Genomic DNA, 13685 nt, shown 5'->3' on the forward strand with positions numbered 1-13685 from the left:
AACTGGGATCTCCTAGTTATTCTATCTGGTATTTTAGGTTGAAAATAATGTTGGGGAATAGAATAACTTGAAGGGCTTTTGTTACTAATAGCTGTAGTTGTACATGTGCCTCTGGATCCCTTTGTGGCGTTAGGCTGTCTTCATCCCACACTACAAAAGTCCTGTGTCACTTGGATGTCCTTGCAACTTCCTCCTCACCGGATGTCAGCAATTTTATACCTTTGCAGGTTTGACATTCACAAATCACTTGAGCACCTGTTCTTGTTCCTATTTCTTTTTTGGGTCTTACAATGTTTTGATCAACAAGTAGGCAGACACTCATGCTTACTATCTTTTTCTTAAAAGATATTTTTTATTTCAGAGAGGGAGAATGGGAGGGAGGGAAGGAAAGAGGGAGGGACAAAGACCTAGAGAGACAGAGAGAGAGAGAGAGAGGGAGGAAGAGAGAGAGAGAGAAAGAGAGAAAAACATCAATGATGAGAGAGAATCACTGATTTGCTCCTCCTGTGCCCTATTGGGAGTGGTGCCTGCCACCTGGGCATGGGCTCTGACCCGGAATCAAACTGTGACCTCCTGGTTCATAGGTCAATGCTCAACCACTGAGCTACACCAGCTGGGCTCATGCTCACTATCTTGATGTCAAATTTGAACCCGAATGCCAGAGGTGGTCCCTCGGCCATGCTGTGTTGAGTGATTCTGCAGTCACGTTCAGGCTGACAATGAACACTGCCTGCCATGAACACACGCCAGGCGAGCTCCTGTTACAATCACTCTGAAAATCCAGTTTCTCACCCCACACCCAGGATTCTCCATGTGGGATGGTCCACTTCTAACCAAAGGCTGGCATGGACCCCTCATTAAACTGGCAATCCATCCTACTTCCTTGCCCACAGTATGACTTCATCTTCTCCTACCTAGTTTAATCATAGAGTTGAGCTTAGGAGGGGAGAAAAGAGAGAGAATGAGTGGAAATCTACACTTATCATTGAACAGTTTCTATGTGCCAGACACTGTGTGAGGTACTTTGTACACCTGATCTCATCCAATTCTCACAAGAACTCTGCAAGATGTACATTGTCATCTACACTAGTGACAAGCTGAGGTCCCAAGAGGTGAAATTACATGGGAGGACAAAGAGCTAGGAAATGGTGATGGCAGCCAGGCTTGCTTCTCTCATTGTGTGACAGGCCTTGTACACTAAAACCCTTGTGTTTTATTCATGAGGATACGAAGTTCTAGAGATGGCAAGTGGCCCACTAAATGTCACAGAGCTACTTTGTAGCAAACAAAACACTTGAGCCCACGGTTTCTATTTCTTATTCTAGTTTTCTTAGGCGGCTGTCTCTCTAATGCAAACAATGGCTTTGACTCCAACTCAAAAAATTTCCCCTGCGGATCCTGATTCTCTTCCAGGTATGAAGTGGTGGTGTGCAAACTAAGAAACAAGAAGAAACCAAACCAGCAAAACTCACTGGGCTTGAAAGAGCAAGACCCGCCAGTCGGCAGTCTTCAGTTTGAACACATTGGGCTTCTTCTCGTAGTCCGTGGCCTTGGACGCCAGCGCGTGGTGCACACTCACTGCGTTTTTCAAGTCCTCTTCGGACAGAGACTTTTCCGGTTTATACTCATCCTGCAGGCGATACAAAAGAAACAAAGAGAAGACCATGCTCAGGGTTCCGCCTCTTTATAAAACACGGAAATACAAGGAAAATATCTGAAACATTCATGATGGTGTGTGAAAAAAGGAAAATGAATGGAAAGTGAATGAAAGGAAAAAGACAACTCTTTGCTACTTCATAAATGTCATAAAACATCCTGTTGTTTGAAAAGGATGCTCAGAATGAGAAAATACGCTTTGCCTAAGGGGCACTTTGTAAAAGCTGACATGGCATACTTAAGGTAAGCAGCTAAAGAAGGCCAAAGATAAAATATCACAGACGTTTTGGTGAAGTGAAGCTGGTTACACAGTTAGGATGATGTGGTTACAGGAATAAATGAACAAAAGCTTTCAGAGACTCATCAACAGAATCACACGGATGGTGAAAACCAGGCCATTGTTTTCCTTGCTCTAAAGACACTATGTGGGGATGGAGTGGGGAGGGGGAGGAGGTCAATGGGGAAAAAAAGGGGGCATCTGTAATACTGCAACAATAAAAACAGATTAAAAAATAAAGTTAAAAAGGGAGAGATTGTGTGAAAAAATAATAAGATACTCCGTTTTCCTGCTACTTTCTTTTGAGGCTAATATTATCAAAAGAAAAGTGAACAGTAAAATGAAATGATTTCTCCAGCTGTTCTCTGGAAGACAAGAGGAAAATCACTTTAATAATCAGGAGAAAGCTTAGTGCTATTATCATAAATTTGAAAAATGGGTAAAATGACATAAAAAGGAAGATGTCATGTACAGATGCAATTTTATCTTTGGGCATGATCTATAAATTAATAGAACTTAGAAAGGTTTCTTGCATGGCTTCCCTCCAAACATAAATTTGAAATCCCAACCAGTAGAATAATAAAAATTTAAAATAAATTAGATGCTATTATTATTATTATTATATCTAATAGTTTTTCTGGATGGAAGTGGTTGTAATTCTTATTTTATACTAGAGGCCAGATGCACGAAATTTGTGCAGGGGAGGAGAGGTTCCTCAGTCTGGCCTGTACCCTCTTGCAATCCGGAACCCCTCAGACATCCTTCTCACATCCGGGGCCTCTCACTTCAAACTGCCTGCCTGCTCCCTCCTAACTGCTTGCCTTCTTGGTCCTTTTTGCTTGGTTTCCAGCTCTTTAGTGCTGCCGTGGAGGTGAGAGAATCCTGCCACTGCCACTGCACTCACCAGTTGTGAAACTGGTTTCTGGCTGAGCAGTGCTCCAGTTGTGGAGTGCACTGACCACCAGGAGGCAGCTCCTGTATTGAGCGTCTGGCCCCTGGTGGTCAGTGCAAGTCATAGCAACTGGTCGTTTTGGTCTTTTGGTCATTCTGCTATAATGGTCACTGGGCTTTTATATATATAGTAGTTTTCCTGGGCCCATTAGAATTAGAAAAGGCCTCAAAACTACTGTAAATATAGTAAACATTGCAAACTGTTATATATGTTTTCTAATGTTTAAAGTCCTTTTTCCCCTCTTCCCATATTTTATCAGATATGATGCTAAGCTTGCACTTCTATAAAGAGCACACACATGTGCATGTACATACAAAGACACACACACACACACACACACACACACACACACTTGCACAGTTCACTTTCTAATTAGTAGTAAAAGCCTAAAGGAAGACATTAACTATTACCACAGAATAATTTTATAAATTTTCTGAAAAATTACAATTAGACTTTCCCATACCTTCTCCCCATTCCCTCCACAAATCAAGCAATAATTCAAATATACTATTATCATTGATTCAAATTGAGTCAGCAATAAACAGCAGGTGTTTATCCTTAATGACAAGCATGTCAAACTCAAAGGCTAACACAGACCAAACAAACAAGGTTTAAGTTTATGTGGGCCAGGAAAAACACAAAAGCTTCAATTTTCATAGCAGCATCAATTATTTCGATGGAGACATACTGCATACAAAGGGCTGAAATAAGTGAGTAATGATTAACATAACATAAGAGAACATTTAAAAAATTAATATATTTTTTGAACATTAACTTACCAGACACTGAATAATTGTACAAATTTTAATAAGCGTAACGCAAATAAACCTATTTTTCTTGTTCTCTGACAGTGAAATATTTCTTGTTGCACCCACCAAGTCAGTACAAGACTAATGAGGTGGCAACTGGCTGTGAAATATTCGCTGCTAGTATTAGTGGAGAGAAATGGTGTACCTGCGTGTAAGGGAAATGAATGCAACACGATTATAGTAATCAGTCATTAGCGAACATTATAGTTCGTTATTAATAATTTATGAATAACAGGATATTGTAAAAATTAAATTACAAAATTTTTATTAAAGCATTTCTTACATATTGTTAATTGGCTGGGCCGCAAAAATATTCGTTGTGAGCCGAAAGTTTGACATGCTTGCTTAATGATCACTGTCAGTGACAGTGCTAAGAGACAGGGATCATCCAAAATACACAGTGCATTTTCTCCTCTGTTCCCCTTTGGGACCACATCCAAATAAAAAGCTTCTGCACAGCAAAAGAAAGCACCAACAAAATGAAAAGGGAGCTCACTGTGTGGGAGAACATATTTGTCAATGATATATCTGATAGGCGATTAATTTCCAAAATATGTAAGGAACTCATACAATTTAACAAAAGGAAGACAAACCAATTAAAAAAAGGGCAAAGGATCTAAGTATACACTTCTCCAAAGTGGATATACAGAAGGCCAAGAAACATGAAAAAAATGCTCAAAGTCATTAATCATCAGAGAGATGCAAATGAAAACAACAATGAAATATTACCTCGCACCTGTCAGAGTGGCTACCATCAACAAATCAACAAATGACAAGTGCTGGGGAGGACATGGGGAAAAGGGTACACTGCTGGTGGGAATGCAGCCACTGTGGAAAATAGTATGGTTTTCTAAAATATTAAAAATGGAACTGCCGTTTGATCCAGTGATTCCACTTCTGGGAACATATCCTAAGAATCCTGAAATGCAAATCAGAAAGAATATATGCACTCTTATGTTCATAGCAGTGCAATTTACAATAGCTAAGATCTGGTAACAGCCTGAGAGCCCATCAGTAATGAGTAGATAAAAAAGCTGCGGTACATTTACAACATGGAATACTATGCAGCTCTATAAAAAAGAAGGATCTCTTCCCCTTTGAGACAGCAGTGACCTCCTAATTGCAAAACTCAATAGATTTTTTTTTTCCAGTTCTCATAGCACCCAAGGGAGTCAACAATATTCTTGAAATTCTTCCTTGGCTTCTTGTTACAATACCCTCTCTTGGACTCTCTCCTATCTCTTTGACCATGACTTTGCTATCTCCTCTTTAGCTTGTCCTTCACTGTTAGTTCTGCCATTGGCTTTCATCCCTTTTCATTCTATTAGTTCCCCATGGGATGATCACAGCCACTGTTATTTAAACTCCCACATGGTTACGATGTCTAACAAAGTGCTAGAGATGATTAAGAAACACAAGACCAATTGATAGCTATTACTACTGGATGCCTTACAGGCGTCTTCAAACTACGGCCCGCGGGCCACATGCGGCCCGCAGAGGAGTCTGATCTGGCCCGCCAGGTTTTTTGGGCAGTGAGCGCAGCCGAGGTGTTACAGTAGGAATTAGTAGTTCAAATAGTCCAGCCCTCCAGCTCTCTGAGGGACCGTGATCTGGCCCCCACTTTAAAAAGTTTGAGGACCCCTGCTTAGACCTTCGCACTTGGAGCACATTCTTTCTGCTGATCTTTTCATTTAAAACCAAGCTGACATTTTCAGACTTCTCAAAAAGTTCCAAATGTAACATTTATGATAGATAGCCTAAGTAAAAGCTGACTGACTTATCAAGTTGAAAGAATTGTACCACTGCTTTTGATTTCAAGGCCGTTTCCTAAAAAGGTTACACTGCCAGCTTACCTTACTGAAGAAGGAAAATATTACACAGGACAGAAAGGGAAGATCTATTTAATTAGGAGGAAACCAAAGTCAAAGAATTTTACATTTAACAAGTGTCTGCTTTTCTAGTTGATAGTAATATGATCTTATTTTAAAGACCAACAAAATAAATTGGAATTCTGAATTCCCTCATGAAAACAAAACTCCAAATCCATAAAAAATGAGCAAAACCCAGGGTAGATTGGAAACATTAGGGTTGGCAATTGTATAAAAAGAAAGGATTTCATTTTACAGAGTTCATTCTTACATCTTTATTTTTCAATGCTTGAAGTAGAAGACAGTGTTTAAATGATAAAACTGGGAAGGGAAAAATAGGGATAAATTATTGCAATCAAACCTAAGATTCTTGGCTGTGCAAACTAACTATGAAACACAGAGCAAGATAAATTCAATCAAGAAATTTTCAAGAAGAACATGCTCCATGACATCTAATTACCCTACATTCTCTCAAACAAATGAAAAGCATGCATCTCTCCCCCGTGTTCACCTCCAATCGACATCTTTTTATCTGGTATGATTCATCAGAGCATTCCACCACCCTAACAAGCACCAAATGTGAGTTCACAATGCTATTTATTTCAAATTCATTTGAAGCATGAAATAAAAAGCTTTCCCCCTGAAATGCTTGTTAATTAAACCTCTTGTGAAACGGAATCATAACACACCAACACAAAAATCCATCTACAGCGGCACAAGCAATTGGCCTCAGTCTGAAACATGTACTCTCAGGTGAATACAAAATCCGATTTGGAAAGTGACCACATTTCAATAGAAATTTGTCAACACCAACTAAGAACATGCTATAATTCCAATTTTCAAAGTATTGCTTACTTTATGTCATATTTAAATAGGTAAAGTTGCTATACCTAATTCAAATGATTTAAAACAAGTTGAAATGGTCTTGATTTGCACTGAGAGAATAGAGAGAGGGGAACTCAGAACACATTCTTGCTTGAAGCTGAGGCTACTTACAAAAATGCCAGCAGTTACAGTACACTGGATCCTAAACTGTCTATTAATTCCTGATTCTTAAAAAGGCATTAAAAGTATTTCCATCATTTGATTTTGTTAAAACACCTTTTAAAGTACTTCTGGTTTAAACTCATTCAGCTTCATTTTTCTTGGCGCTAGGGAGCCCAGAAAGTATTGTATTTCCACAAATCTGAACGCGAGCAGTCAGGCAGATCAAATGAGGGCATGCTTTGCCCATCACTTAATTATATACTCACAAATCATTTACTTACAGAATTTTAAACCTGAAAGGAGCCTAAAGGGTCATTTCATCAAATTTTCTCATATTAGGAAAGCAATTTTAGAGTCAGAAAAGTATGTCCTATATGGCTGTACTAAGGAAAATTAAGAGAGGATAAGTAAATTAAAAATCAAAGGATTCAAAATAATTATATTATTTGTTCAAGTAACAGGCATAGGGTGCCCCCTCCCCTGCTGTGATGAGGTGGGGGCATCAGCGGGGCTTCTGCATTGTGACCTTCCTGGTTCACACAGAGGGCGCCGCGCAGACAGCACACTCCAAGGACTTGACCTGCTTTCTCAGTGAGGCCCCGACTTCAGCGAGGCACAGGACATTTTCCAGGATAAGTCCGGTGATTGAACCAGAAAGTCATGATTTATCTGTTTAATGATTACGCATCCAAAGAGTTCGGGCTGATAACTGGAAGAGAGTTGCAGCTGATAGCTATCAGCAGCCCTTCAGAAAGATGACAGGATTCCTGACTCACTATCCAGTTAGTTATGTCTTAAAGTTTTAAGCAGAAGTCAAACCTCAGCATCCTCCCGTACTTCGTCCATGCTTCTGATGCAGAGGTCGGAGTTTATGGTGAAAGGCTACCCCGGCCGTCCTCTCGGCTGCAGGATCCCCTAGCCTTCTGTGAGAGGCTGCACTTGACACTGCCTGTCACCATGTAGATGTGCCTGTCCACCAGCCAGCCTACCACCACTCTGTTCAGAACCCTGTGAGACCAAATGAAGGTCTAATTCATGTTTCCCTCTGCAACGTTCCCATGACAGCTGTGGGTGTGAGATTTCCTGAAAGGGAGGGAGAAAGCCAGGGATGGAGAGCAAAGCCCTCGGAGATGGGTCCAGAAATCAAGCCTCCTTTCCTGTTTGCTGCAAACAGGAAAGAAGGCTTGATTTCTCACACCTGGAGAAGCCACAAAACACTGCATCATCCCATGTGGGGGCAAAACAATTCTTGAGGAATAAGCCAGTTTGTGCCTGCTAGGCCTCAGAACTGGAATTGTGGTTTTAATCTGAAACCTGCAGAGTAGAGCTCATAAGTCTTAAACCCCAGAGATAAGGTGTGTCTAAGATGCAATGTCTTCTTATAAATTTATAGTTTTTATAAATACGACTATGTCTAAATACCTTTTACATATGGTCACACTCTGCTGGAGTGGGCAACTCATCTATTTTATGACTAACTAGAGGCCCAGTGCACAAAATCATGTGGCCCTGCCCACGCAGTCCTGCCTACTCATGTGTGCCTTGCTGGTGACCCGGTCTTTGGTCATTATGGTGTCACGACCACTGGGCTTTTATTATATAGTTGACAACTTGGCCATGATCATTACTCTCCCAAGAGAACATGGCTTTGAAGCCGTTAACTGTCTTTCAAGCATTTTCCATTGCTGCAGAGAATGAGAGGGTCCACATGGCTTTTTAAGTGTGAAAAAGCACAGAGCCAGCAGTTTCACAAGAGGAAGAAAACATGCCCTGAGCAGGAAGGAAAGCCTTTTCTGACGGGGCCCAGGCCAGGGATCAGCCGGCGTCTTGCACTATGGATATTTGTCACATCAGCCCCAGAATGGCTGCCATCCTCCCAGTCTGGGGGGACCTTGAATCTCCAGTATCTTCATTCTGCCAGCCCAGTTCTGGATGTGGCAAAAACCAAACCAAACCAAACCAAACCCCTCTCTCAATCAGATTTAAAAAGGAAACCATATAGGCAGTTGGAACAAATCTCTCTTCCAACTAATCCAAGAAATGAAGAGATGATTTTGCATAAAAGACAGAGTCCCCAGAATACAGTGACAACAAAATAGATTTTTAGAGAACAAACTGATATTTTACTGTCAAAAGACATAATTACTCTTCAACCATTACACCAATCACCTGACAAAAGCTAACATAGCTCAGTTTTGTCATAAGCAGACCTATAACAAGAATACTATCATAAAGTTTATAATAAAATCGTTTCCAGAAAACTGGAGACTAGCAGGGTGACACAAAACCCACACCAGACACCCACAGAACTTTTCAAGCTAAGTGACAGCAAAGAATCAGCCAAGCATTTGGACAACAGATGACTCACTCTCTGTTGACAAGTAGATATGAAATGAATATCCAGTGTCAATGACAATGGGTCATCAGGACCAACAGGAATTTAATCATCACTTTATTATCAATTCATAGCAATTTCAAAATTGTAAAGTACATATGAACTGTATTATATTAAAATGATTCTATTAGGCTTCTCTGCCACAAACACTTAATCTATACATATAAAAGCCAAGTGACCATTTGACCAGTAGCTATGCATTGACCACTGGGGGCAGATGCTCAACACAGGCATTTAAATACAGAACAGACTGATGAACCTCAGAGAGAAGTGGGGAGTGGGGAAAGTGGGAAGAGATTAACCAAGATCTTACATGCATACTAGAGGCCTGCTGCACATGTACCGGTGGGATCCCTCGGCCTGGACTATGTCCTCTCGCAATCCAAGACCTCTCAGGGGATGTTGGACTGCTGGTTTCAGTCTGATCCCCGCAGGCCAGGACAAAGGACCCATCGGTGCACAAATCCGTGCACTGTGCCTCTAGTATTCCCATAAAAATAGTTATCAATGGGGTATAAATTTCTTAGGCGTGAGCCTGGGGGCTCAGGGAACTATAGGTATTAGGTCCAAGTAAGACTAGGAGTGCATTCTTACTTAGCTGGGGTACAGACAAAACCACTCTATAGTGTTCTACTGAAGAAGGTTCTAGAAACTGGAATCAATTATTCACCCAAATTTATTCAACTCACCATATGCTCTTTCCAGTTCTCACCAATACATTTGGTTTAAATCATGTCATTAACCATTCATCACATAAGGCTGTCTTCTCATCTACACTCCAAACCCAAGCTTGTTTTGGTTGATGCCATATTATTTCCTATATTGCTCCCAATGTGACCTTTTGTACATGGTTCTGACATTACTTTTGTGATACTCTGTAGATTTGCTGTTTGCTTGGAAGTCAAGGTAAATGTGACTAAGTAACATAGCAAGGGGGCCAGAAGGAGAAATGAGGCAATGCTGAGGAAGAGTGCGTGTAACCTGCAGAAGCAAGACAAGAGCTTGGATAGTGTCAGAAACTGTCCAGGGGAAAGGAAGAAACACATCTGTGACCCTCCAGATATGTTTCCACACACTTTTTAGAAAAAAATCATAATAGGAAAGAAAGGAGGTTCAGCCGAAATGAGATAGACCCTAAGGATCTGTCATTTGAAAAAGTCACATAATGGGGGGCAGCAGAAAGGAGGGAGCCGAGAGAAGATCCGAGAGGAAACTAGTCAAGCCTTTTGAAAGCAGTTGTCTGTGTTCTCTGTCTTTAACTCACACCCACCTGACTGCCATGCCTAGCATTTATTGCAGCTGCTTCACAATAATATCCTTGTTGCTGAAAGCAAGAGGCACTTTCCGATTATCTTACTTAAACTTTTTACAGCATGTAACATTCTATCATCTCTTGATATCTGTCATGTCTGTCTGCCCTCTCTTTCCCCCTCTCTTTTTGTCCTGGCTCTGGGCACTCACTGTTCAGGCTCCTTCACTGTCTGTTCCTCTCCTGCCACTGGCTCCTCCACCCCATATTCTACTCACTCCATAAACTGAGTGACATCATCTACTCCATGGCTGAAGTTACCAATGACTTTTTTGTGGATTCTCCATATCTATATTTCTAGACTCCCTCCTCAGGTTCAGATCTGATAACAGTTACTTACTGGACAGATCAATTTATTATTTCACAGACACCTCAAATTCAACAATGCAAACCCAACTCTCCACTTAGACTGTGTTCTCCCTTCCCGCTACCCCTACCAGAGTTCCAGCTGATCTGGTCTCACCCCCCATTAAAGACACGTTGGTAGCCTCACAATGCTCCAAGATAAAACCTCAACTTTTAAACACGGCCTTCTGAGCTCCTCACAGTCCGCTCAGGACGCCCTTCAGCCGCTGAGCTGGCAGCTCCCTGAATGTGCTGTGATGCCACTGTCAGGCACCCACACAGATTTCTCCTGCCTGGGTCCTCTGTACGACTCGCTTCGACCTGTCTTTCCAGTGTAGGTTTAGATATCATTTTCTTCATGGATTCTTCCATGATCTTCCCCGCTTCTCTGAGGCCCAGGTACGTGTCCTTCCCAATGTGTTTCCACAGCACCCTGCCCTCTTTGTAGCACACATCAAACTGCACTGAAATGTCTTTTATTTGTTGAAATCTTTAGGGACTATATCTCACTAACAATCCAATCTCAGGGTGTACATTTTGAAGAACTGGCAGAGTCCTAACCTAATATGCACATTCATTATTGATTTGCTTCCTGTTAGGGCCCTCCATCAGAACAGCAGTTTGTTGGTCAATGTTCAGCTAAGTCACTGTTAAGTCATGAAAAGGTGGGAATGGTAGTGAAACTTAAGTGTTCTAGCGAGACCTTTCCGAACAAATGCTAGGCCTATTATCTCTGTATCTCCACACCTGGCATAGGCTCTACCCATAGTATGCTGACTAAAGACGTTGCCAAACTGAATTAAGCTAGTCTTGGGCTAGAGCAGTGGTCAGCAAACTGCGGCTCTATTGACTAATGAGTTTGCCCACCACTGGGCTAGAGGAACAGTAGGCCCTTTCTCATTACCTCTTATGGGGAAGCATGAGACTTGGTTGGAAAGTTTGTGAGGAGGACATTCTGAGGAAAAGGAAGTATGCGGAAGGCTGCCTGCCCTGTTTATTGGAATTCCAACTTAGGGGAGTGTTGAAGGTGGTACCCCTAATTATTCCGTGACCTTTCCAAACAAGTCTGTGTACAAGCAGACTCCTGGGTGTGTACTGGAACCCTTATGCTTAATCTTTTCCATGTCCTTGCTTAAAGGACATTACAAACACATGTGCTTCTCAATATTATTTACACCGCTGATTGTATCTAAAAGACCAACTTTATCTCAAACTGCTGCTACAATAAAAGCCTAATGAGGCAGGCAATTGAGGCACCTGGTTCTTGTAGCAAGGCAGTCCCTTAGCCCTCTCTTTCACAGCAAACATTGTTGTGTCAGGTAATCCATTCATCCGTCACTCAGGTTTGCTGGTCAGCCCTGGCAAACCCTGACTCAAATAAGAGAGAACCGGTGAAAGTGGGGAAGGAGAGAAAGGTGACTACTTTTTTCTCAGCCATACTTGAATCCCAGAAATGTTACTACTGGCATCGAGAGCACAGAGGGGAGGGCAGTGTGCACTCCTAGGACATGCCTTACCCAGCAGGTTCTGTGGGAGGGGCTGCCTGGCCTGGGAGTATGATGCTGCCTGAATCCTTTGAATACTTGAGTGTCGGTGGGAGCAGCACACAACTCACAGGCAAGGAGTCTGAAATTCCTTGAGGGAATAACACTGTTCCTTTTGTAAAGTGGACACCACCTCTTTTGTCTTCATGATATACTAGTTATTTGAAATGTAATTTTCATGTTTCTAACACTTGCTATTCCCCATTCATCCTATAATCCAAATGTGAAAAGCTGTCTTGCCATTCTTCGATCTGCCATATTCGCTGTCTGCCTCTCTGGCTAAGTGCTTTGGATCACCGTCTGGCAAATGCCTGCTCAGCTCAAGATGTATTCATCTCTCAGGGAGGCATTCTCTGACCTGTGCAAGCTTAATTAGGGAGCCCTATTCAGTAAGACTTTTTCATTCCTCCATTAATTTATCTCATTGTGTGATGAATGTTCAATTTATCCATTTCTCCTCTTGTTTTGTGAGCTCTACATGCAGAGATTGAATTTTAGTAATCTCTGGAAGCCCATGTCAAGCATAGTACTTGACATGTAATGAACTCTGAATGGTTATGTGAGGAAATAAACTCCAAACTGTACAAACCCCAAATCACCTTGCAACACAGCATACATTGCATCCTATAGCTTACCGTGTGTGCAGCAGCTGCCATTGTGTGTTGATGGCAGACTCAGCAAGGTTAAAGAGTAGCCAGCAATGCAACATCAGGAGCCTTTGTAGGACACAACCTGCAGCAATCCTGAGCCTCCTACACACTCAACGGCTCAGAGCTAATTCAAAGGAGAAGTCTAAGTACCGTATTTTTCGGACCATAAGACGCACTTTTTTCCCCCCAGAAGTGGGGGGAAAAAGTCCCTGCGTCTTATGGTCCAAATATAGCCTACACATATACTTTAAAAAAAAAAGTTTTTTTACTTTCCCGGCTCTGTGTGGTCTCTGTGTGCTTGCCCGGCTCTAAAATGGTTCTAAATGCTGCTGTTTACTTTACAGGGTTGATTACATGTGTTTATGACTGTGATGTTGGGTTTTAATGCACATAAAATATTTTAGGACACTATTTGTTTCAGAATCATTTTTTCTTCATTTCCCTTCTCTGAAAACTGGTGCGTCTTATGGTCCGGAGCGTCTTATGGTCCGAAAAATACGGTACCTACGGCTACTGTGTCTGGTGAGTAGCTCAAGATCGCAACGGTCCATTGACAGCAGACAGCACCTGTGACCTTCACAAGTGCTTGGCATTTCCAGACGCATACATCTTCATATCTGTAGTGCCTTTTTGCTTTTTAAATCTTATAGACCAGGAAGAAACTAATTAAAAAATCAGACTAGATATATCCATTCAAGAACCCGGCCTGCTGTGATCAGGCTCTCACTGACTGATGAGCTAGTCTCTAGGATCTGTGTAAAGTTTCTGGGAACACATATTGATTGGTTACTATGATGAGATTTCAAGCACTTGTCACATTTTTTTCAAATTCTCCTTTTCCTTTTTTCTTAACAGGCATTAACAACAACAACAGCAGCAACAGCAGCAGCAAC

At 41.6% G+C, this 13685-nt stretch overlaps 1 protein-coding gene across 9 annotated transcripts in view; it reads right to left on the reverse strand.

Moving 5' to 3' along the window:
- PSD3 (pleckstrin and Sec7 domain containing 3) overlaps positions 1-13685 on the reverse strand; it is a 405289-nt gene that overhangs the window by 31391 nt on the left and 360213 nt on the right. For all 9 annotated transcript variants that reach the window (XM_045588820.1, XM_036457454.2, XM_045588822.1 and 6 more), the window contains one exon: positions 1473-1630. In XM_045588820.1, the coding sequence (XP_045444776.1) occupies positions 1473-1630 (158 nt within the window). The remainder of the gene's footprint in view (positions 1-1472; positions 1631-13685) is intronic.

This window comes from Pipistrellus kuhlii, unplaced genomic scaffold (genome assembly GCF_014108245.1).
Source record: "Pipistrellus kuhlii isolate mPipKuh1 unplaced genomic scaffold, mPipKuh1.p scaffold_m20_p_3, whole genome shotgun sequence".
NCBI lineage: Eukaryota > Metazoa > Chordata > Mammalia > Chiroptera > Vespertilionidae > Pipistrellus > Pipistrellus kuhlii.